General features: G+C 36.4%; 2 protein-coding genes and 1 non-coding gene across 7 annotated transcripts in view; 1 reads left to right on the top strand and 2 right to left on the bottom strand.

Annotated features, from left to right (window-relative positions):
- The window catches only part of ECM2 (extracellular matrix protein 2), a 36,713-nt gene extending 14,054 nt beyond the window's left edge, over positions 1–22,659 (bottom strand). For 2 of the 5 annotated variants that reach the window (XR_004350504.1, XM_032636166.1), the window contains exons 1-6: positions 22,318–22,600; positions 11,146–11,458; positions 7,050–7,238; positions 4,318–4,881; positions 1,923–2,038; positions 137–272 (exon numbers count right to left, since the gene is read on the bottom strand). Coding sequence is in view for 4 of the 5 variants with exons in the window: in XM_032636166.1 (XP_032492057.1) it covers positions 137–272; positions 1,923–2,038; positions 4,318–4,881; positions 7,050–7,238; positions 11,146–11,434 (1,294 nt within the window). In the remaining variant the exon portion in view is untranslated. Of the gene's footprint in view, positions 1–136; positions 273–1,922; positions 2,039–4,317; positions 4,882–7,049; positions 7,239–11,145; positions 11,459–22,317 lie in introns of all 5 variants that reach the window. The other 3 variants (XM_032636168.1, XM_032636167.1, XM_032636169.1) reach the window with 3 other exon arrangements.
- The window catches only part of CENPP (centromere protein P), a 234,864-nt gene that overhangs the window by 155,200 nt on the left and 53,451 nt on the right, over positions 1–26,213 (top strand). The gene's annotated exons all lie outside the window — the stretch shown is intronic.
- On the bottom strand, positions 17,525–17,631 carry LOC116756206. Its single transcript, XR_004350575.1, has one exon. It is a non-coding gene; the product is annotated as a U6 spliceosomal RNA (small nuclear RNA).

Here is a 26,213-nt window from a genome sequence, read left to right as displayed (position 1 = left end):
TTTATCAACTTAAAATGGTAACATGACCAAAAAAATTTTACTAGCTATTCATTTAGCAATATTGCAAATAAAATTTCCACACAACTACAGAAGAAAGGTTATATGGACACATATCATAAAGTCAAACGTTAAATACCTGATAAACTTTCTTCATCAATAACCTGAAGATTGTTCTCATTGATTTTAAGTTCTTCTAATGTAGATGGTAGTTCTGAAGGAATCGCTACCAAATTGTTTCCATCCATATTCAGGCGCATTAAATTCTTTAGAAGCTTAAAAGGCAAATCTCAAAATTACTTTTTTATCTTGTTGCAGATGTACAGTCATATATGTCATTTAATGGTCAGTTTGCAGTAGTTACTAAAGTTTCACAAACCTTCAGTTGCTCAGGCTTAGACAAGAATCCCCATATTCTCCCTGCCACGTAGATGTTGGTCCTGTTAATAGCATTTATTCCCTGGTATTTTCAGCAAACTACATTTGGTGATTTTGCATCACACTCACCCATATTTTTATGGTGACTTTAGAAAGCAAGAGAAAGCTCCTGTCACCGCTGGACCAGTCATATTTTCCTAGATCTTAGGTTTTCAACTTCTCAGCAGTAGACACAAAGTTAATTAAAACATGCAATAATGTGAATCTGTCATAGATGCTAACAAGACAGCAGTTTGAACCCTTTCAATGTGTTTGTGAACTCAGTTTTCCATCTATACTAAGTAGAGACAGAGTCATAAAATAGCACTAACGATTGTGGAAATTCTTCAAAATTAAATGCTACAAATGTAACAAACTGTTTCTATATGGTACCCAAACAGTTTTGACTGTCTGGAGAGTGCATATCCACATTTGTAGTTACATGTTTGTTGGCCAAACTAACCTACACTACCAAAGTTACAGAATGATTTACATCAGTGGTGCTCAGAGTCAATTTCAGCAGTTTGGAAATGGGACAGAGAATCCCAAAACAAGAAAAAGGTAATTTCCTACAGTGTCCTCTTTTTTGATCAAATACAGGAAATGCACAGGTCCCAACTGTTGTTCTATCAGGACGACTAGCATGAGGCAGGACTCCAGGTCTTTCACATGAACGTGGACACCAAGTGTCTGGAGCTCTCTCGTGTGCAGTCCAGAATCTATATGAGAACCAGGAACTGAGCTTGTAAGAGGCCAGGGATTTGTCCAAAGAGTGGACAGAAGACCATCCAAGGGGATAAAGTTTGACCTCCTGGCATGTAACTTGTTTTACTTGGGCTTCTTTAAGCGCACACATTTATGAGTATTTGTTTACACACATAAACCCCTCCTTTCTTCTGCCTTTGTTTTTCTGAAAGTCCTTGATACTCTGTTTTCTCCCTTTTAGAAAAAAATTTTAATTAAATGTGATTCTTTCAAAGGTTTACTCTATGCTTTTCTCTTTCCCTAGCATATCCCCATGTTAATTTTCATCTGAGCCCATTTGTTTTTCTAGAACCCCCTCCTGCTGAAGTATCCTTTATCAGATTTTGCAGATAGCACAAAATAAGGAAATTTTGTATTGCTGGCCTGAAAATGTTAACAGAATTTCCAGATAAGCTCTCCTTTTTTCCCAGAAATACCTCATGTACTAAGAGACCATATTTCAACATGTTTTCTGCTACTTAGGGAGAAACTCCTCTATAAATTCAAAACATTAGTTTTGTCATTCATGCTGTTGTGGGTGCTTTAAGGACAAAGCATAGGAAAAACAGCTAGAAACCTATAAAACAATATACTATATTCAAGATAAAACTTGACTACAGTTTAGGGACATCAGAAACTTTCTTCAGAGGAAACTCCAGTAAAACATTTTACTTTTCCTTCCTTCTCCATCTCCACCCACTGACAGTACAAGTCATGAAAAAGCCATCCACGTGGATTGTTAGAAGTCAGAGCATATTTTTTACCTTGAATGCTTTTGGACCTATGCCTGAAGAGGTGATATTATTTCTGCTCAGATCAAGCCTTTCCAAATTCGGTAATCCATTAAATGCTTCATCCGGAATGGAGGTGATGGAATTTCCTAGGACACGTAGCAATTGTGTTTTAGGCCTATGTACCTATAAATATATGTATACATGCACATGCATAGATAGCAAAAGAGAGCTTTATCTGGAGGAAAAGCAGTACTTATAGCAAGGACAATATGTATTATATAAGAAAATGAGTGTTTAGGAAAAAAACAAGACTGGGACTAGACTATTTCATATGGTCAAAATTTTCACTCTAAGGACTTGTCATGCTCTAGTACATCATGTTTTAGATGAAGCTGCTTTAAAACAGCCAGAATGTGGTTTGGTAGACAATTCTGTTAACATTATGCATTTTACAACAAAGATGTGTTTATGGAAGGTGCTATAGAAACTGATTTTTATAGTTCTTCGTATTTCCCTATTGACATTTCCTAGACCCTGGACCAGAAATATACTGTTTTTTACAATGAAACCTTGGGCATGTGACTTGCCTTCTTTGAGCATCAGTTTCCTCTAAGTAAGAAGCTTGGGGAGATAATCTCTCAGATTGCCTCCAGATCTTATAATTCTGTGACTTCAATCTATAGAAGTTCCTGCATGCTTTAATTTATGGGGTTTTGGTTTGACATTTAATTAAGTACAGTAGTCAATGATTTTTAAAGCCAGAAAATGAGCTTATCAGAAATAGTGAGTACTATAAAAATCATGTGGTGACCTTCTTATAAAACCAAGATACTGTGACTGAGCACAGGTCATTCATCTTTCATAAGACTTTAGACTTTCACAATTTGTTTTGTTTTGTTTTGTTTTAATGGCAGAGCACACCTGGCATGCAGGCTATAGAAGGAGGGGGCATTGCTGGAGCAGGACACTCTGGGCATGAGAAGAATTCCTTAGGAGGTCATGTGAACATGGTATCAGGAAGGCCATAACACCAGAAATGTCCTATTGCAGATTGGCTATCCTGATTAAAGGGGTCACGCTGTGACCATTGAGTATTTATTTATACGATCATTTATTATTTCTGTGGTAGTTTATTTCTGTTACTTCCCCCAAGACACATCTGAAACCCCACTCAGATTCTCTCACCCCTGCATCTTCAGAGCTATCCCCAGCATGGGCCTTATTGCCAAGACTCATTCACTGTCCCAGTCTCCCCACCAGCCAGCCTCACACACATATCTGTCCTACCATTCCTCCACTCAGAGCTCTTCCTGGCCCTATAAGAATGTGGGCAAAAAGCCTGGACCACTCCATGCCTACCACAATGGCTAAAACAAGGGGGGAAAACAACAGGAACTCTCTGATACTGCTGGAAGGAGTGTCACAGCCATTTTAAGGAACTGTTTGGTAGTTTCTTATAAAGTTAAACATGCTTTTACTGTAGCACTCGGCAATCCCACTCCTGGGTATATACCCTAGGAAAAAGAAAACTTAGGTCGGCACAAACATCCATATGTGGATGTTTATAGCAACTGTATGCATAATTGCCCCAAACTGGAAATAATCCAGATGTTCTTCACCTGAGACCTGTGGTCTGTCCAAACAACAGAACACCTCTCAGAAGTAAGGAGGAGCCAGCTACTGATAAACGCCACAACCTGCATAGCCCTCAGAAGCATTATGATAAATGAAAGAAGTCCAGCTGAAAAGGCTACATGCTGTATGATTCCATTTCTATGACATCCTAGAAAAGGTACTCTAGAGAGTAGAGTACCTACTCTCTAGGTACTCAGGAAACATCAGGGCTGGTGAAAGGAGGGACATGAGAGAATGGTGAGGTGATGGAAATGTTATATCTTGATTGTGGTATTGACTGTAAGCATTTGTCAAAACTCAAAGCATAACAGGGACTTCCCTGGTGGTCCAGTGGTTAAGACTTTACCTTCCAATGCAGGGGGTGCAGGTTTGATCCCTGGTTGGGGAGCTAAGATCCCACATGCCTTGCGGCCAAAAAACAAAACGTAAAGCAGAAGCAATATTGTAACGAATTCAATAAAGACTTTAAAAATGGTCCACATCAAAAAAAAAATCTTAAAAAAACCCTCAAAGAATAACATGCTAATAGTGTTTTACTATATATAAATTATACCTTCTAAACCTGGCTTTAGAAAAAAGTCAATGTGAAATCATGGTTTGATTTGGAGGAATTTACTTTATAACTGATGGTGCTATTCCGCAGTAAACACATCTCTTCTGCAAAGTTTTTATGTTTGAAGATTGTGAAATTAATCTGTTTGGGGTCAACTTATATTATAAAATTAAAATATAACATTCATAGGACAATGGGAGTTAACCACAAAATCAATTTAACGTCAACATCTCTTACCTATGAGCTCCAGACTTGTTATCTCTGGTGCTGTTAGCGGTGGTATTTGTGTGAGGTCGGCGCTGATACAGGAGATGGTTTTGTATGACAGAGAGCACCTGCTTGGCAGAGGTGGTATGCCTCTGGGGGTAGCTGGGATTGGGAGTTGAGAGGGCATCCTGAACATATCTCCTCTGACGGCGTCATCGTCATCCTCGTCCTCGTCCTCGTCCTCGTCCTCATCCTCATTCTCCCTTGCTGGGTTTCTGTGTCGATGGGCCTGCCTCCCCTCCTCTCCAGGTCTCTGCTCTCCCCCTTCTCTGCTCTGTCCCTCATTGGGAGGTCTCCCCCAGTCTCCAGGTCTAGAGATCTTTTCCTTTTGCTCCCTATCTTCATCTTGTTTAATTTCTTCTTCTTCCTCCTCAAATTGAAGTTCCTCTTTTCTCAGTGCTTGATGCATTTCCACCCAAGGAGACGGCTGTTGCTTATGAAGTAAACTGGTAGGTTCTCTTTGTTCTGAAGAATCACCAGAAAATTCAGTTCTGTCATTTAATGCTATACTACTGAGTAGCAAATAGGAGGCTACTGACCACATAAGGAGAAGACAGCAGGGGCAAGTTGTGGTATTAATGAAAGGAAAAATCATAGTGAAAATTAGGTTAGTAAATAACATTCCCTGTAGGTATATGAGTGCAGTTTAAATGTGAAATGCATCTTGAAATTTTTGTTTGAAGTTTTAATAGAAATAAATAAACTTTATTTCTGTTTTATAAGACTTTATAGGCAATTCTTGTTTTTCCTTGTGAGCCTTAATACTTATTTTTACTAAAGTATCATGCTATCTGGTGACTAAAGAGGGAATATTACCATATGTTGCTTACCATAAGCAGTCCTATTGTGAGATTGTAATATAATCAGATGTGATAACTTTATAGTAGATACTGTTCAGTTAATTGGGCTTATTGATAATGTAAGAATTTGTACACTGTCAGACATAAAAAAGTGAAAGAGATGTACCTTTTACTTGTTTATGGTAGTGAAATTGGCTTTTATTTATAGATTTATTATATCTGTCTGATTTTCTTTCAGCTCCATGGGCCTAAAAGCATCCTCTGAAATTTAGAGTTATAGAAAATTCTCTTCTGTTTTCCTCCCAGACTCTGTACTTAAATTATTTTTACTTCTTTAGACCTATATAGAAGATGTCCTGGATTTAGATGATGATTCTTTAACCTAGACATATGCACAAGAGTACTTTTTATTATTCCATGATGATGATAGCATAATATATAATAGTAGAAAGTTTATCTACATTTGTATTTAGCTGTTATTATCTTTGGCAGAAAGTGGGGAAGACTTGACAAAGACCAGATTTTAGACTCACCCTCTGAATGAAGAGTTTTAGGGAAAAGTGAGCTCAGTACATAGATTTTCTTTCATCAAAATATAAAAATTTACTTAATCATTTCTATGATTTTATTTAATGCCATACATAAATCACCCCCAAAAAAGAACTCAAAATATAATTATGTGAAGGAATTACTTGAGATTTCAATTCAGTATGTATTATAAAGTCTGTGAGTTATGTTTTTCACATCTCTGACAGAACATGCAAAAGGAGAGTAGGAAAAAATTAGCAAAATGAAACTAAAACTATCATATTGAAACGTTTAAAATCTTTTCTGTATATCCAAGTTTATTTTTCCAAAATAACCACAGCATTTCAAGAATAATAGTTCAAGTCCTTTGAAAAATGTCTGAGAATTTCTGGATCTTGCCTTTATAAATCTTCTGTTTCATATCCCAAGGAGTCAGGTTCATTAAACACTTTTATTTTCTAACATTTTTTAAAGTCATAATACCTTAGTAAAATAATTAGTAGTATGCACCAAAATACAGTTCTTAAATGTTCGGAAGTTCTTCCTGGTAGGAGACTTTTGTAGGTAACCACCCTGTGATCATCCTGTGTGCTTGGAAACAATCTACCTTGATCATAGGCAACAGAAGATATCTGTATCCCTTCCCATCGAATTATTTAACACATATTTATTTATTTCATAAGCTATTGGCCAGGCTTTTCTTGCAGGAGTCCTGAGGCTTCCTCCCTAGAGTCCTCTACTGCATCAGCCTCATAGATAAGGCACAGTGAGCAGCCAACAAAACCTCATAGTGTGACCTTTCTGTGCACAGCAGTGCCACAACAGAAAGCCACTGCTCCAGGGCCATTGCCCTTTATTTCTCTAGGATTACCTGAGCAGTAATGACTGCACATAGACTGGGAAAACTGGGCTTTATTCTCTCTAGATGCAAGCCACTCCTCCCTTTGTTCACCATGAGTTCTTCATCTTCATTTGGGTTGATAACTGTAAACACACTGAGTTGAATTAAGTGAGATAATGCATGTAAGGAACTAAGCAGAGTTCTTCACGCATACTAAGAACATGGGAGCTCTTTGCTATGTAAATTCTATCACTACATCTGTAATGCTGCGAGTCAAATGTGGAATGTGATCTGGTCTGAGTTTACTCATTCTAATAGAGCTAGAACTCTAAAGCCAAGATGTTTTATTTTTCTCTCCCCTATCATGCAATTTCCCAAATAATTTCCATGTTTATCATCATTGTGCCAATATTTTAAGTACCCTGATGACTAGTTTATCATAATTTAAAATTTAAGGTAGTGACAAAATAAAAACAAATGTAAGTTAAAGACTAAATCACATGTGATATTTTGTTTGGGCTAAATATTTGTACCAGTATCAGAGCAGACGGGGCAGCATTCTCCTTCAGGTGTAACTGTTTGGGGGCACATCTGAGGGTGGCACTTGGTCTCATCACAAAGGACTCTTCCATTCGAGCAGAGGCAGATAGTGCAGGGCTCAGGAGACCATACAGCTTTGTTATACATGGTCATCCCATTTGCCAAACAGTGTCCTTTCTTTCCTAGAAGAGAACAGTAACATTTAAATTCCTTGTATGATTACTAGCACTTGTGAATGGAAGTGAGCCCAATGTGATAGACCCACACAAGTAACATTCTATGTTCTTTCATGCAGAGGATAAAAGTATCTTACAGATGTAAACCTCTGAAATGCTTTTCACATGCTGTATTCTCAACCCCTCTTACTCAGGCTCTGAGAGTGACCTCCTCATGGTAACTTGAGCCTGAATTGTACTTCCATCCTGCATCTGTCAGGATGGCTAAGTTATACAACAGCAACAAACAACCCCTAAATCTCAGTTATTTCTTGTTGCTGCTATGTGTCCAATGTAGATATTGTCAGGATAAAAAATAGGCTTCATCTCCAAGCAGGCTGCCCTGATGACCACAGCAGTGGGAATGTGAGGTTGCAAATAACACACAAGCTCTAAACATGTCTAATTATATTGACCAAGGCAAATTATACAGCTACATCTAACTTCAGAAGAGAAAAAGCAGTATAGTTCCATCACGTGCCAGAGAGCAGAGAGCTGGAACAGCACTAATGATGAATGAGCCCACATTGTACCCTTCCTGATTTGCAGATGGAGAGGTGAAATAAGACTGTATGCTTGTGGTGCTTTTTACGTTGAATTCTCGATGAGACATTGCAACAATCTCTTTTTTTTTTAGAATAGTTGTGTTATTGAAATACAATTCAAATACCCTTTTAAAGTACACAGTGCAGTGGGTTTTAGTATATTGTTTTCTCTACATACAGTGTTGTAGATACATGGATATGTGTGTCAACTAAGCAGGCCATTAGACAGTCAATTTGAATATTAGAGGGGATGTTTTCCTTCCAATCCTAGTGTTATTCCTGATAACTCTTTTCCATCTGTTGAGCCACTGTCCCCGCAAATGAGCTCTCACATTTGTCCCCTTCTTTCCCTTACTGCTGTGTCAACCCTGTTCAAGCCCTACCCATCTCTCATTTGGATACTTACAGTAAACTAATCCCACCCATCCAATTTCTCCCCTGGGAAAAAAAAATAGATATAATCAGGAGTTGTCTCCTGATTATAAAAGTACTATAGTGTATCAAAATTCCAACAGCCTTTTTTGCAGAAATGGAAAAGTTAATCCTTAATTTCATAAGGAATTATAAGGGGCCCCAAATAGCCAAAAAAAATCTTGAAAGAAAAAAAAATTTTTTGAGGGCTCACACTTCCAGATTTCAAAACTTACCACAAAGCTACAATAATCAGCTTATACCAGTATGGTACTGGCATAAGGATAAACATATACACCAGTGGAATATTGAGAGTCCAGAAATAAACCCATTACATCTATGGCCAATTGATTTTTGACAAAAGTGCCAAGCCCGTTCAATGGGGAAAAAAGTTGTCTCTTCAACAAATGGTGCTGGGACAACTGTATATCCGTATGCAAAAGAATGAAGTTGCCCCCTACCTCATGCCAAATATAAAAATTAACTCAAAATGGATCAAAACCTAAATATAAGATGTAAAATATAATATTCATAAAATAAAGCATGACCTTGGATTTGGCAATGGATTTTTAGATATGATTCCAAAAGCACAAGCAACAAAAGAAAAAATAGATGAATTGGACTGTATCAAAATTTCAAATTTGGTCCATTGGAGAACATTGTCAAGAAAGTCAAAGGGACAATGTACACAATGAGAGAAAATATTTGCAAATCATATCTAATAAGGGTCTAATATCTTGAATATACGTGAAGAACTCTTATAACTCAACAACAGAAAACCAGCCCAGTTAAAATATGGACAAAGGACTTGAATAGACATTTCTCCAAAGAAGATATACAATGAACAATAAGCACATAAAGAGATGCTGAGAGTCATTAGGGAAATACAAATTAAACCACAATGTGATAACCGCTTCACATCCACAAGAATGGCTATATTTTTTAAATGGAAAATAATGGCAAGGATGTGGAGAAATTGGAGTCTTTGTATATTGCCGGTGGGTATATAAAATGATATAGCTTCTGTGGGGAACATTTGGCAATTTCTCAATAAATTAAACATATAATTACCACATGGCCCAGCTCCTAGGTACCTGATATTCCACTTCTAGGTATATACCCAAGGGAACTGAAAACGGGAATTCAGATAGAAACTTGTACACAAATGTTCGTAGCTGTGCTATTCACAGTAGCCAAAAGGTGGAAACAACGCAATTATCCATCAATGGATGAAAGGATAAACAAAACATGGTATTTCTCTGCAATGAGATATAATTCAGCATAAAAAAAGAATGAAGTATTTATACACTGTACAACATGAGTGAACCTTGAAAACATTATGCCAAGTAAAAGAAGTCAGACACCAAAGGCCACATATTATAGGACTCCTTTTATATTAAATATTCAGAATAGGCAAATTCATAGAGACAGAAAGATTAGTGGTTGCCAGGGATTGCGGGGAGGAGAAAATGGGGAGTAAGTGCTTAATATATATGTAGTTCCCTTTTAGGGTGAAGCAAGTGTTCAGGAATGAGATAGTGGTGATGGTTGCACAACATTGTGAATATACTTAATGCCACTGAATTGTACACTTTTAAATGGTTAAATGATAAGTTTTATGTCATGTGTATTTTACCACAATTTTTTTTTCTTTTTTTTTTTTTCTTTTTTTTTTGCGGTACGCGGGCCTCTCACTGTTGCGGCCTCTCCCGTTGCGGAGCACAGGCTCCGGATGCGCAGGCTTAGCGGCCATGGCTCACGGGCCCAGCCGCTCCACAGCATGTGGTATCCTCCCGGACCAGGGCAGGAACCCGTGTCCCCTGCATCAGCAGGCGGACTCCCAACCACTGTGCCACCAGGGAAACCCACAATTTTTTTAAAAAGTACTGTAAGACCACTGGAAAACATTTTAGGACAATTTAGAAATCTTTCGTATACATCTTCTATACCTTTTAATGCACATCACCCTATGCTGCATATTTTTTAAAACAGATTTGAGATCACATTATGCATACTACTTTTCAACCTTTTTATTTTCTATTATTATAGCTTGGATATCTTTCCACTTAATTAGGGAAATTGACCTCATCGTCCTTTAAGAGTTATGGGTACGCTATAATCATCATTTTAAATTCCATGCCTCCAGGCTCTTTCTTCTCTCAATCATGTTGTAAATGTGACCTAAATTGTCTCTTTTCATGGTAATTGTATGTTATTTCTGTTAACTTCGTGGAAAAAACATCATTTAGAAGCATTTGGTTTTCTTGAGACAATGTATGAAGTATTGGTCACAGAACATTATGTGGTGATACATTCTTTTGTCTTTTGAAAGTTTTATGTAATGGTACCATATGTATAATATAATTACTTTTTCCTTCCAAACCTGGAAAAATGTGGACCATTAAATATTAGTGTTTAAAAATGCCTAGTTGAAATCTTCGGAAGAATTTCCAATCTTTTCAAACTTTAAAAATTCAGTAGTTTGGTCTATATCAAATAAATTCAGTGGCTTAACTTCATGTTTGGTTGAAAATATTTAATAGCCGTGAGTTCATAGACTCATCTGAATCATTTATTTCTATATCCTAGATGATCTATCATGATAAATGAAAAAGCAGTTTTGACATGTATATTACTATATTATGATTACAACTATTTTAAATACATGGCATAGTAAACAGACTAGAAATAATAAACCAAAATAGTAACTATGATTTTATAAATGTAGTTATAGGATAAGTAATATTTTTTCTGTTTTACAATAATTTGTATTATAAGTATATTCTGCAAATGGGTTTTTAAATTATTTCAAAATTTATCTTTGTAGATTAAACCAAAAGATAATATAATAACTTGAATTTTTAAAAAATTTTCTTTTTGGAGTTTCTCTCTCTTCCTCTCTTCTACTGTTTTCTTACCTGGTAATACATTATAGCTTGATTCTACTCCGGGAAATCTTAAAAAGGATTCAAACTTTTCCTCCGTACTATAATCCAAGTTAACCATGGGAAGTGTTGCTGCTGGTGTAACTATCCTCATTTGCTTAATTCCAAGCTGTCTACTGGATCTGTGGATGGGCGAGGAACTTTTTCTCTGTCTTCTATAATACATCTTCCTTCTTTCCTTCCTAGAAGTTTCTTCATTTTGTCCAAACTCAGTTTGAATAACGAGAAGCAGAAGAAAACAATACAAGCTTGAAAACTTCATGCTTGCTTTTTCACTATTTGATTCCTAGGATGAGAATGAAACAGAATTTCAGAGTTAGTGACTAAATTTTTACCTCTGAAAATTGGCCTATAATTGCCTATATCCCTCAGCAGCAAGTCTGTGAGATATAACACATATAATATATGGGCTCTATGCTATAGTATTACTGCTAAGTCAGAATTTAGAATTTTTCTGTCAGAATCAAATAATTTTTAGTACTTTATTGCTAGACCAGACATGAGCAAACTTTTTCTATAAAGAACCATATAGCAAATATTTTAGGTTTTACAGGCCATGCAGTCTTTGTCATAACTACTCCACTCGACCCTTGTAACATGAAGGTAGACAATATGTACATAGTTTGTGTACGTGATATGTACACAGTTTGTGTACGTGATATGTACACAGTTTGTGTACATGATATGTGCACAATTGTGTACACAAATTCCAAAACAGGCAGTGGGTCAGACTTAGCCCCCAGGCCATAGTGTGCCAACCCCTCTCTGGACCACTGTGTTGTAGGTTTTCAGAGGTTACTCAGGAGGTTTCTCTCCACCTCTCTGCCAAGTCATTCTGTGACTAACATCATCCACAATTCATTTTCCCGGCTCTTATATTTTATTATTTTATTCTCTAGTGTTCTAATTTTCTTTGTTGGGGGAAAGAGCATAATTGCACCAAATAAAAATAACAGCAAACTAGTATCAGTTATAAAGAGGTAAGAGGGACAAAGAGTAACTTTTAATCAGCTGGTCTCAAGAGGAGTACAGGGCCCTGCACATGGTGAAGCTGAAAAACATATTTGAGAAATGAATACTTTTTCAAACCTTAAACATGGATTAGCACAGAACAGAAATCCCTGAGAGGGGGAAAGTCCAAGTTGAGCTCCTGCTCACTGCCTGGAGGGAGTTCCTTCTGAGGCTGAAGCCCAGGGTGAGGACCCAGGCAGAGCCCAACAATCTTCCTGAGTTGAAAAAACAAAAAACAAAAAACCTGGGGTCCTGGGGATGCCAGAGAGGCAAGAGTTTGCAGAGCAGAGCACAGGGAGGTGAGAGCTACCCTGAAAAAGACTTCCAAAGATATCAAGTCTTCAACCGAGTATGATTAGCACATTTGTATGAGAAAACTACTCAACACTTGAGAAAGAACTACCATGAAGGACAAAAAGAAAAAATCCTTTAGGCTAGAAAAGGCTGGGCAGACTCTGTGTGTCCAGCAGTCATAGTGGAGAACCTGTACTGCAAAGGGCATCAGACAGAGTGCTCAGAAGGGCATCGGCACATCAGAGAAAACAATTTACCCTAGACTAACGGCTGATCTGATCCCATTTACAGCACTGAATAGCAAGCCTCCAGAAAGGATCAAACTGTGTGCAACAACTTAACTATGTCCCAGAGCACCCAACAAGTACTGGGAAATCCAGCAAAAATTTACCAGGCACACAAAGAAACAGGAATTGTTGACCCATGATGAGGAAAATCAATCTATTGAAACCCATCCATAGCACAGCTGACATAATTATTAAGTAGGTCATTAAAAGTTATTAAAACCATAATCTGCGTGTTCAAGAATGTAGAGGAAAGATATTTAAAGAAATCCAAATTGAACTTTTAAAGATGTAAACTACAATGTGAGAGAGGAAAAACTATACTGCAAGGGATGAATAGCACATTAGACATTGCAGGAAAAAATTAGTAAACTTGAAAACATAGTCACAGAAATTATCCAAAATGAAACACACACACACACACACATGACCAGTAAAAAACATGAACAGAGCATCATCAAACTGTGGGACAACTTCAAGAAGATCAATTTCTGTCCAGTTCCAGTCCCTGAAGGACTAGGGAGGCACAAAAAATATTTGAAGAAATAAAGACTGGTCATTTTCCAAATTTGATGAAAACTATAAACCCACATATCCAAGATCAATAAACCCCCAAAATAAGAAATATGAAGAAAATAATGTCAAATATTCATCATAATCAAATTGCTTTAAAACCAGTAATAAGGGGAACATCTTAAAAGTGACCAGAGAAAAAGACACAAAGTTAAGAATAGAATAAAAGACTTCTCATTCAAAACAGTACAAGCCAGAAGACAGTGGAACAATGACTTTCAGGTACTGAAAAAAATCAACTTATATACTCAGTGATAATGTCTTTCAGAAACACAGGCAACATAAAGACTTTTTCAGACATAGAGAAGCTGAAGGAATTAATCACCAGCAGAATTGCACTGTAAGAAATGCTAAAGTAGAAGGAAAATTATATCAGATAGAATTATGGATCTACACAAAGGAATGAATACCACAGGAAATGGCATATATGTAGATAAATACTCTTTTTTATTTTTAAATCTCTTTAAAAGATGCTAGTTTAATACAGTCATCTGTTTAACAGTTGTGTTGATTAATATAATAATACTGTATTTTGGGGTTTCTACCTTAAGTGAAAGTAAAATGTATGACAACAGAAGCAGAAAGGAGGAAAGAGGAAGTGTAAATATACTGTTATGTTCTAATACTATAAGCAAAGTGGAATATCAACTGAAGATAATTGTAATAAGTTAAAGATGCATACTATAAGCCCTAAGGTAATCACCAAAAAAAACAAGAGTTATAGCTAATAAACCAATAAAGGTGATAAAGTGGAGTAATAAAAATAATCCGAAACATATTACATGTAAATCATATTAAATGTGAATTCATTAATTGCCACAGAGACTGTCCACATTGAATTTTTAAAAATTAAGACCCAACTCTAGGGACTTCCCTGGTGGTCCAGTGGTTAAGACTCCATGCTCCCAATGCAGGGGGCCTGGGTTCAATCCCTGGCCAGGGAACTAGATCCCACACACATACCACAACTAAGAGTTCACATGCCACAACTAAGGAGCCCACAGCCTCAACTAAGACCCAGCACAACAAAATAAAATAAAACAAAACAAAATAAAATAAAATCCCAACTCTATGCTGCCTATAAGAAACTCATGCTAAATAAAGATACAAATGGATTAAAATTAAAAGGATGGAAAAATATATACTTTGGTAACACTAATCAAAAGAAAAGTGGGGGCTTCCCTGGTGGCACAGTGCTCAAGAATCCGCCTGCCAATGTAGGGGACACAGGTTCAAACCCTGGTCCGGGAAGAGCCCACATGCCGTGGAGCAGCTAAGCCCGTGCGCCACAACTACTGAGCCTGCACTCTAGAGCCTGTGAGCCACAACTACTGAGCCCACGTGCCACAACTACTGAAGCCCACATGCCTAGAGCCCTGCTACACAAAAGAGAAGCCACCGCAGTGAGAAGCCCGCACACTGCAATGAAGAGTAGCCCCCGCTCGACTCAACTAGAGAAAGCCCACGTGCAGTAATGAAGACCCAACGCAGCCAAAAAAATAAATAAATAAAATAAAGTTTTAAGAAAAGACATATTTAACTCAATAAAAAAAGTGGATGGCTATATTAGTATAAGATGAAGAAGAATAAAGAGAGCCATTATGTAATGATAGAAGGATCTATTCATGAAGATGTAACAATTCTAAGCCTTTATACACTGAACAGTATAGATTCAAATTACATGAAGAAAAAAACTGGTATAGCTGCAAGAAGAACTAGACAAATCCACAGTTATCATCCAGAATTTCTACTTTCTTCTCCCAAATCTGGATTTTTAAAATAGTAGATCACAAGCTAAAACAACAAGATAGCACTGTACCCTGTTAGAATGGCCAAAATCAAAAACACTGACAAATTGTGAGGTAAGGGTGTGTAGCAACAGGAACTCTCATTTATTGCTGGTGGGAATACAAAACCATACAGCCACTCTGTAAGACAGTTTGGCAATTTCTTACAAAACTAAACATACTCTTACCCTGCAATCCAGCAGTCATGCTTCTTAATATTTACACACATGAGCTGAAAACTTATATCCACACCAAAACCTGCACATGGATGTTTACAGCAGCTATATTCATAACTGCCAAAGCTTGGGAATAACCAGGACATCCTTAAGTAGGTGAATGGATAAATAAACTGTGTTACATCCAAACAGTGGAGTATTATTCAGCACTAAAAAGAAAAGCTCTCAAACCATGAAAAGACATGGAAGAATCTTAAATGCTTATTACTAAGTGGAAGAAGCCAATCTGAAAAGGCTAGTACAGTGTGACTGCAACTACATGGCATTCTGGAAAAGACAAAACTGTGGAGACAGTACAGACATACTTCGTTATATTGCACTTTATCATGCTTCACAGATACTGCATTTTTTAACAAATTGAAGGCTTGAGGCAACCCTGCATCAAGCAAGTTTATCGGCACCTTTTTTCCAACAACATTTGCTCACTTCATGCTGTCACGTTTTGGTAATTCTCACAATATTTCAAACTTTTTCATTATTACCAAATTACTATATTTGTTATGGTGATCTGTGATCAGTGATCTTTGATGTTACTGCTGCAAAAAGATTATTATGCTCTGAAGGCTCAGATAATGGCTAGCATTTTTTTAGCAATAAAGTATTTTTTAATTAAGACAGGAACATTGATTATCTTTTTAGACATAATTCTATTGCACATTAAATAGAATACAGTATACTGTAAACATAACTTTTATATGCACTGGGAAACCAAAAAAAAATGTGTGATTCCCTGTGTTGCAGTATTAGCTTTATTGTGGTTGTCTGTAACCAAACACACAACATCTCTGTGGTATGCTTATATGCTTATTTAGTCAGAGTTGCATGTTCATTGATTTATGATCCTACTTTCAGTTTGTATTTTCATTGTGGCCAGGTGATGCTTTTGCTTCCTAGCAATCTATATCATTTATAATGGTGCTTCACTGTATAGAACTCAGATTTTGAATGAATCTTTGAAGTCATCTGCTTTTCCAGTAATGGGAAGTTCTTTATCTTCCATGTTCAGACAGCTCTGTCAGAAAAGTCTTCCTTAGATTGAGATACAATTTGTTGTTCATATCATGGCCCATAAGAGATTTAAAGATAAGCCATGTTCACACAGTTTTCTTTCTCCTGAGTTCTTAATCTTTTTTTATCAATGCTTTTTAAGATGTGTTTAAGTTTCTAAAATTAGTACATAATTTTTAAAAACTCAAAATGATACATAGGCATAAAAAACAAGTTGCCTTAACCATAATTCATAGTTTAGTACAAGGGTAGACCTACTTTTTCTTCAGGGTCCAGAGAGTAAATATTTTTAGCTTTGCAGGACAACAGTCTCTGTTAAAACTACTCAACTTTGTTATTGTAGCCAAAAATAGCCATAGACAAGTAAATGGATGGCCACAACTGTATTCTGATGGCACTTTGAAAAACAGAATTTGGCCTATGGGCCATAGTTTCCCATCCCCTAGTTTAAGGGTATCTTTCATGATACCTTCTAAACATATATGAACATATATATTTAAACATAAATGGAATTGTTCGATATACTGCAATCTGTTTTCTTTCCATTCAGTAATAAATTGTGGTCATATGGACATATATGTCAATGTATGTAAATCTGTCTGGTCTGTGCACTCTATTTTCATTCCATAAGTTATGTAACAAACAATTTGGTGATGGATATTTAATTTTTTCCACTTTTCGTCCGTTGTAAACACTCCTGTGGAAATTCCCTTTTGGTCCAATTGTTAGGACTCTGAGCATTCACTGCCAAGGGCACGAGTTCAATCTGTAGTCAGTGAACTAGGATCCCACAAGCTGCGTGGCGTGGCCAAAAAATGAAACAAAACAAAACACTCTTGTGCATATATCTTCTGGAAATATTTTTTATGTTCTTTTTTCTTAAATTGAAGAATAGTTGATTTACAATGTTGTGCCCATCTCTGTTGTACAACAGTGTGACTCAATTATAAACATATATACATTCTTTTTTTATATTCTTTTCCATTATGGTTTATCACAGGATATTGAGTATAGTTCCCTGTGCTATACATTAGGGCCTTGTTGTTTATCCATTCTAAATATAATAGTTTGCATCTACCAAGCCCAAACTGCCAGCCCATCCCTCTCCCTCCCCTCCTCCCCTCCTCCCCCTTGGCAACCACAAGTCTGTTCTCTATGTAAAAATACAGAATGCTTCACAAATTTACATGTCATCCTTGTTCAGGGGCCATGCTAATCTTCTCTGTATTGTTCCAATTTTAGTATATGTGCTGCCAAAGTGAGCACTTTTATGTTCTTAATTGTAATTTTAATTTATAAATAATGTAATAATAGATTTTCTGTTGTTTTTAACTATGTTGTCTCTTGGGTTTATTTTTAGATGAAATTTAATATAAGTCACTTTGATCATATTTATTAATATATTTTGAGGCCATGGTATAGGTATATACACATTTAGAATTGTGATATATTTCTGGTGCTTTTATCATTAGGTACTTTCTGTTTCTCTAGTAGTGTGTTTTGTCATAAGATCTACTTTGTCTAATTAATGTAGCTGCTTTCTTTTTATTAATGTCTGCTTAATATATTTTTTGCATCATTTTACTTTCAGCCTTTCACATTTTCAATATATTTTCTATTAGCATATCATTTTTAGTTCAATATGACAATTTTTATCTTATAATTGGAATAGAAAGTCTATTTTTATTTACTGTAACACTTGATATGTTTGAATTTAAATATATTTTCTGAATATTTGCATTCTATTTGTCCTGCCTGTTCTTTGTGTGGTTTTTTTTTCCATTCTTGCTTGCTTTCTTTTCAATTGATTGCTTAGTTTTTATTATTCCATTAGTAATTGTATACTTTTCACTATAAAGTTCTTTGTAGAGATTACCACATACATCCTTAACTTATCAAGTCTAATATAAATTAGTACCTTTACCTCTTTCTGGACTTTAACTTTACTTACCTCATCCTAGAACATATACTACTTTTGTCGTATATTTTAATTCTTTATATTTGTTAAACCCTCAAAAGATTATTATTATTTTATGCTAAAAGTTCATTTAGATCAGGCTCTCTCAACCTTAGCACTATTAACATTTGGGTTGGATAATTCCTTTGTTGTGGTGTGGGGCTGGCCTTTGTATATTTAGTAGCATCCCTGGCTCCTACCCAGTAGATACCTCCTCTCAGTTATAACAACCAAAAATGTCTTCATATATTACCAGATGTGTCTTGGGGGTGGAAGGATTCAGCCTGCCTCCAATTAAGAACCACTGATTTAGATTTTCCTAAACATTTATCCTTTTTCTTTCTTCTTACGTCTTTCTGCATCTCCAGTCTTCTATCAGGATTATTTTCTTCCTAAAAGAATACCTTTTAGTAATTCCTTTAGTGCAGGACTGCTGATGACCAGTTCTTTTGTTTGTTGGTCATATGAAAATGTTTATATCTTATGTTCGTTCTGAAAGGATGTATTTGCTAAATATGGAATTCTAGGTTGACAAGTGTTTTCTTTCAGCATTTGGAAGATTTCATTCCAATGTCTTCTTGTTTCCATATTTTGTGTTGAGTAGTCATCTGTCAATCTAATTATTTCTCCTTTAAAAGTAACTTTTTTTGTTGCTTTTAAGATATTCTCTTTGGCTTTGGTTTTCAGCTGTTTTACTCTGTTGTACATAGATATGATTTACTTGGTTTTATCCTATATAGGATTCATAGCACTTCTTGAATCTGTGGACTGATATTTATCAAATTTGGAAATTTCTTAGCCCTTACCTCTTCAAATAATACTTTCCTACTTCTCTCTCCTCTTTCTTTTCAAAACTACAGTGACACGTATGATAGCCTTCTCATTATGTCTTTAATGTCACTTTCCCTCTCTTGTATTTTTTATCCTTCTCTCACCCTGTGATTGATTCTGGTTATTCCACTAACCTCCCTTCCATTCACTAATTATCTGTTCAGCTATGGTTTATCTGCTATTAAATCCATCCATTGACTTCTATTTTTCTATTATTGTGTTTTTTTAGTTTTTCGGCTTTTCAGTGGGTTCTTATTGTTTCTGTTTCTCTACTGAAATTTTCAATCTTGTTTTTCACGTTTTGAACTTATTAATCACATTTATTTAAGTCTGAGTCTGAAAACTCCATTTCAGGACATTCTATATGTCTATTTCTATTGTCTGTTATTTCTTTCTAGGTTTTTAGCCATTTTCTTCTGTTTCTTCCTATGCCTGATGGCATTTGATTGCCAGCCATTGTATATGAAAAATTGTGAATATACTTTGAAGCCTACAATGATATATTTATTATTTATCCTAAAAGGATTTACATTCAGACATGAGGTTAAGGGCACTAACAATCATAAATTGAATGATTTGAAGCTGAGTTTCACTATAACTAATTAGTAATTATACCTTAAGTCCCAAACCAAAACCTGGTGATTTCATCTGCATCACTTTTGCCTGCCACCCCTGCTGCTTGATTGGCCCCATTCCTTGAGTTTTGTTTCTGTCTTGACTTGAGAGGCTGATTTAAAGCTATACTAAGCTTCTCAGTCACCTCTTTTGGTTCCACAGATGCCTCCAGAAGAAAAGCTGTTCCAGACCTCTTAGGATTCCAGTCCTATCCCAAATACTGGCCCTGTTATTTTTCCTATTTTTTTCTAATTATTCTCAGTAGGCTGAATGGTCTGAATTGCATAGTCTGCCATTATAAGAAGCATGAGTTCCCTCAGATTAGTTTTATTTCCCTGAAATATATCATTTTTCTTTAAGAGAATGTTTTGGGTTGTAAAAGTTTTGAATTCATATATGTCAGAAAATATCATTTTGTTTAGTTGGAAATAGAATTATGATTTTAGAATAATTTTCCTTCAATACTTCATAGGTATTGTTCCATTTGTTTCTTATATCTGTTACTGATGAAAAGTTTAAATTGAATCTGATTCTCATCTCTTTGTAATAAGTCTTTTTTCCTCTCTCTGTAGAAGTTTTTTTTTCAGATTTTGAACTCATTTTTAATATTCAGAAGTTCTACTATAATGTACGGGTTTTGTTTTTGTCCTTATTGTATCCTTCTTAGGATCTTTTACTCAAATGACTTCTTTCTTTTCCACACAAGCTCTTTTTACACAGTTCTCTCCCATACCTATTCAAGGCTATGGTTTTTCTCTTTAAATTCATTCCCATCTTCTCTCTGTATTTGAAGCATTCCTCACAGTTTCTGTCTCACCAGAAGCTCCCCTTCTTATTTCCTACTGCAGCTATATATCCATGTGTGTATTTGTTTGTAATATATCTTCTCTTATGTCTAGGTATTTGGTAAGAGGAAAAGAGTGATATCTGCTTAGTTTGCCCTCTTGAATCTCAGTTCTTTTTATAACTTCATCTGTCAGAATTATCCTCCTGTAGTCAGGATGTACTTGGATCATATGCTGACTTGTCACCATTTTCCCTTGGCTCAACAAATAGCAGCCTCTAAGTTATTTTCATGTCAACTAACCTCAGCATGCAATCTCTTTTTCAGTATATAGGTACTTTAATTACTACAGTAATTTCAAACCCTTTACTGTAGGTCACTGAAATGAAACTATATTAGAACAACTTTTCATAATCTATATTAGTTTTAGAAAAACTAACATGCAAAATATAAGGGAGGAGCAAATCCCCTAGCTGATTGGTGGCTAAAATTGTCAAAGCCTATTCAGAGAGCAAGGTAATATGTTGGGAAGAAATAGCAACAGCAGCAGGGGAAAGCAATATGAAAAGTTGCACTGTGAGACAGGGTAGAAGTAGAATTTGCTGAGTGGCGGGGGAAGTGAGCTCTGACAGAGAGCATACATAAAATGTGCTCTACATAAAATGTGCTCTACATAAAATCTGTACATGGAGATTTTTTTGCTTGACAGTCATATATGTGACTCTCCATCCTGTGGTAGGTGAGAGTTATGAGGAGTCAGGCCCTGGATCTAAGGGCTCTGGAGATAAACTTCCATGAGCGTCTCAGGCATCGTGTTGTCCCTGAGCCTCTTACTTAGCAGAGCATTGCCCAAGCTCACCCTTCTCCCATTATCCCCATCCCTCTTTGTCTTCCACCCCCCTCCCAAACTGGCTCACTTTTACTTATCCAGAAATCTAAATAGATATGTACAAAAATAAATTTACAGAGCTATCTTAATTTTAAGAAAATCAGAATCTAAATAGTCTAATTGAAATGTTTAAATAATGTTTATGAAATGGCCTCTCAATACTAATTTTATCATTGATGCCTCGGCCTTTGTTATTTTCAGTGATTTATAGAATTTCACATTGCCTTTAATATTTATTCCAAAAACAACTTTATAATTGAGTGAATATGTTTCTAGAGGTAAACTTTTATGACACAATAGGTCTAATCACTGTAGGTATTATTTTGATCAAGTAAAATTTTCTTTCATTTTAGCATTTATTGTGTTTATCCCAACATTAAATATCATCTGTAAATCTTGGTTAACTTATTATTTTTTTCCATTAAAATTCTTCGTCATCTGTCTTAAGTAAGTTTTAAAAGGGTTTAAATTAAATTTTAAACTTCTACACAAAGGCATGAGATGCCTATTATCCCTTTTAACTTCACTCTATAAGCTTATAATGAAAAACATTTTTAATTAATCCTTTATGCTCTTTTAGGACTTAAAAATAGAAAAGAATGAAATTTTCAAACCAACTTATACTTCTATTGAGCATGTAATTCTATTTAAACATATAAAAATATACTGAATCCTAATTTCATAAAGTTTTAAATACTTCGGAAGTAGTCATCCTGAAAAAAACAAGTAAACAAAATAATGTACACTTTAAACTTTTAAAATCTATTAGTAAGAGCTTATTTCCTCAAGGGTTAAACATATTTGCAACATAAAACAGCCAAATATTAAAACCATTCCACATGCTTTAGTAGAAACTTAAAATTTAAAACATTTTACCTGGAAATCTAAACTAAGTAGGCTTTGCTTGGTGTCATTTAAGTCTCCAGATGAAAATGAAACAAAACCAGAGCTTTCTTTAAAACAAAGAAGGGATTGTTGAAAATTGTTAACTGACTTCTTTGCAAAATCTAAAATAACTGCTTCCCTTGGGGATACATGCCTTTCGGTTCTTTGTGCAGAAAATCAGCCAAGAGAGTAACCAGGGAAAATAGTTACCAAGGCAAATATTTGTTCTAAATCATGGGAAAAGTGGAAAGCAGCAGAGGGGGGAAAAAGCATTAGTCTGTAGGCTGAGAAGGCGGAGTTGGAAGCACAAAAGGGGAGCTTGATTAAGAAATGCGTGATTTTCATAGACTAATTACATTAAAAATCTTAACGTTCCAAGTTAGAGGACTGTGCATTCCTGGAATGCCTTTAATTGGGTTAATGTTATTTAACTCTCTCATCGGCTCTCTGCCTGCCACACCAGTCTCACACACAATATTGTTAACAAAACAGAAAGCTGTTACATATTAATGTCATTGAAATTATGTAACTTCCAACCTTAAGCAATAAGAAGAAAATATTCAAGGGAGCTATGAGGCTTCTGATTAAGGTAACTGGCAAATTAATTATCTACCTCAGCCTCAGTTTCTTCATCTGCAAATAAGCAGGTCAGAGACAGATCAAGGTTCCTGGCCCACAGTGCTGCTTATAGAGGACCTTGGGTGAGTTACTGCTGTTTGTGACTAAAGTTTTTTCTTTGTACAGCTGGGATGGTAATACCTATCTTTCAAATTTTTGTGCAGATAGAATGAATAGCACATACAAAATGCCTGTCGTAGACTAGGTAATTATAATATCTATTTTTTAAAATTCTTACTTACCTCATGGGTCTAAATTATTTGACAGAGAGAAGATACATTTTTGTCTTTCCAAAATCTTAACATGACCTGGTTAGATCAAATCAAGATGATGGACTGAGCACATGGGCCACCCAAATTCCTAAAAATAACAAAAACTATGTTTGTTTTTAAAAATGTAACACTGCACTACAAAATAATTAGTACTATTAGAAGACAAGAAATGTTGAGAAATTTCTTGAAAACTGAAGGTACATAGGCTCTGTCTGGCAGACGACAACAAAACACATATGAGACAAGGTAACTCTGAGGGTGTTCCAGGTTTAGAAATTATAGATCCTGGGAATGGTGAGATTCGTTGGGAAACTGTACTCAAGAGAAGCAGGGCATATGACCCCAACCTTCCTGATGTCTCCATCATTTGTTCAAAGTATTAGGCATTTACCCCCAAATTGAACCCATGTTCTCATCCACTTGGCCCTGGGTGTCTAGTAGAAAAGTGAACCCCCATCTTCAGAATCCAGACTAGCTCAACCCAGTACAAGCACAAAGTTGACTATCTCCACCCACACATTCAGAGCTTTGGGTCAGTGTTCTTAACATATGCAGATAGCCCAAGATTACCAAACATTTGCAAAGATTCTAACATTAGAGATAGGAGTTCCCCTCATCTCCCCCCGCAAAATACCTACCCACAATCAGAAAAGAGCTTTGGAAATTTAATCAAGAATGAGAAGCCACTATAGACCTATTAGAATTGCAAAAACCAAAACACTGATAATACCAAATGCGGGTGAGAATGTGAAGCAACAGGAATTCTCATTCATTGCTTGTGGGAGTACAAAATGGTACAGCCACTTTGGAAAGTAGTTTGGTGGTTTCCTAGAAAAATTCAGCAGTCATGCTCCTTGGTATTTACCCAAATAAGTTGAAAACTTATGTCCACACAAAAACCTGCACACAGATGTTGACAGCAGCTTTATTCATAGTTGCCAAAACTTGGAAGCAACCAAGATGTCCTTCAGTAGGTAAGAAGGATAAACTGTGGTGCATCCTACAATGGAATATTATTCAGTGCTAAAAAGAAATGGGCTATTAAGCCATGAAAAGACATGGAGCAACCTTAAATGCATATTACTAAGTAAAAAAAAGCAATTTGGAAATGGCTATGTACTATGTGATTCCAGCTATGTGACATTCTGGAAAAGGCAAATCTATGAAGACAGTAAAAAGGTCAGTGGTTGCCAGGGGTTGGTGGTGGGAGGAATGAATAGGTGGAACACAGGATTTTTAGGGCAGTGGAAATACTCTGTATGATATCATAATGATGGATACACGTGTTTACACTGTTGTCTAAACTCATAGAATGTACACACCAAGAGTGAACCATAATGAAACTATAGACTTGGGTGATTATGATGCATCAGTTATAGGTTCATCAGTTATAACAAATGCACCACTCTAGTGGGGGATGTTGATAATAGGGGAGGCTGTGTGATGGGGGGGGCTAGGGATATATGGGAAACCTCTGTAACCTTCCTCTCAATTTTTCTGTGCATCTGAAACTGCTCTAAAAAGAAGTCTTTAAAAAAAATGTGGCCTGGGGCTTCCCTGGTGGCACAGTGGTTGAGAGTCTGCCTGCTGATGCAGGGGACGCGGGTTCGTGCCCCGGTCTGGGAGGATCCCACGTGCCACGGGTTGGCTGGGCCCGTGGGCCGTGGCCACTGGGCCTGCGCGTCCGGAGCCTGTGCTCCGTGGCGGGAGAGGCCACGGCAGTGAGAGGCCCGCGTACCGCAAAAAAAAAAAAAAATGTGGCCTGATTTGAAATATATACATTGTTTTGGGAGGAAAACAATGTGGATGACATGCAGTATTGGACACATTGCTTAGGGCAAACAGAAACTTATATTTTTTTAAAAAAACGTTTTACTTTATATTGGACTATAGCCATTAACAGTGTTGTGATAGTTTCAGGTGCACAGCAAAGTGACTCAGCCATACCTATACTTGTATCCATTCTCCCCAAACTCCCCTCCCATCCAGGCTGCCACATAACATTGAGCAGAGTTCCTCGTGCTATGCAGTAGGTCCTTCTTGGTTATCCATTTTAAATATAGCAGTATATACATATCAATCCCAAACTCCCTAACTATCCCTTCCCCCCACTCTTCCCCCATGATAACCACAAGTTTGTTCTCTAAGTTTGTGAGTCTGAGAAACTCTTCTATAGTGGATTCCTAGAAGTGAAATGCTGGGACCGAGTATAGCTATTGTTAAGTTGTCCTCAAAAGAAACAGGATAGGGACTTCCCTCGTGGTCCAGCGGTTAAGACTCCACGCTCCCAATGCAGGGGACCCAGGTTCAATCCCTCGTCAGGTAACTAGATCCCGCATAACTAAAAGTGCCCGTATGCCCCAACTAAAAGTGCCCACATGCCAGCAACTAAAGATCCCATGTGCCACAACTAAGACCCGGCAGAGCCAAATAAATAAATAAATAAGAAACAGGACAAATTAACAATAGCTATACTCTGTCCCAGCATTTCACTTCTAGGAATCCATTGTAGAAACACATCTTTCTCTGCACAAGTGTGCCTCTAGGAAAGTACTTTGAAGTATTGTTCCCAAGGGGGGAGGGGAATTAACCAGTTATATACTGATAGGGAACAGTAGGCTGCCATAAAGCTACGTAGAGATACCGAAGTAACTGTTATACAGACATGCAAAATTGTCCACAATATACCAAGAGGAAGAAAGAAATTTTAAAATAGTACACGTGCTATTATGTTCCCTTCTTTTAATGTATACAATTTAACATCTTCCTAGAGAACAAATTGGAAGAAATAAACAACAAACTGTTAGTGGTTATCTTTGGGTGATGGAATTATGGGAGGATTTTAGTATGTAATTCTGTACTTTTATAACGTTTTGAGCTTTTCATAACCAGATCAGAAAAAAAAGAATAACTTTTTTTAAAAAAACTTTGGACAATCAGAAAAAGAAGAAACTTAAATAGCAGCATAGAGGAATAGCCAAGATTACCATACCAAGA

This window comes from Phocoena sinus, chromosome 6, assembly GCF_008692025.1.
Source record: "Phocoena sinus isolate mPhoSin1 chromosome 6, mPhoSin1.pri, whole genome shotgun sequence".
In the NCBI taxonomy this organism is placed as follows: Eukaryota; Metazoa; Chordata; class Mammalia; order Artiodactyla; family Phocoenidae; genus Phocoena; species Phocoena sinus.
The sequence above is the reverse complement of the archived record's forward strand: the minus strand, read 5'-3'. Positions and strand labels throughout refer to the sequence as shown.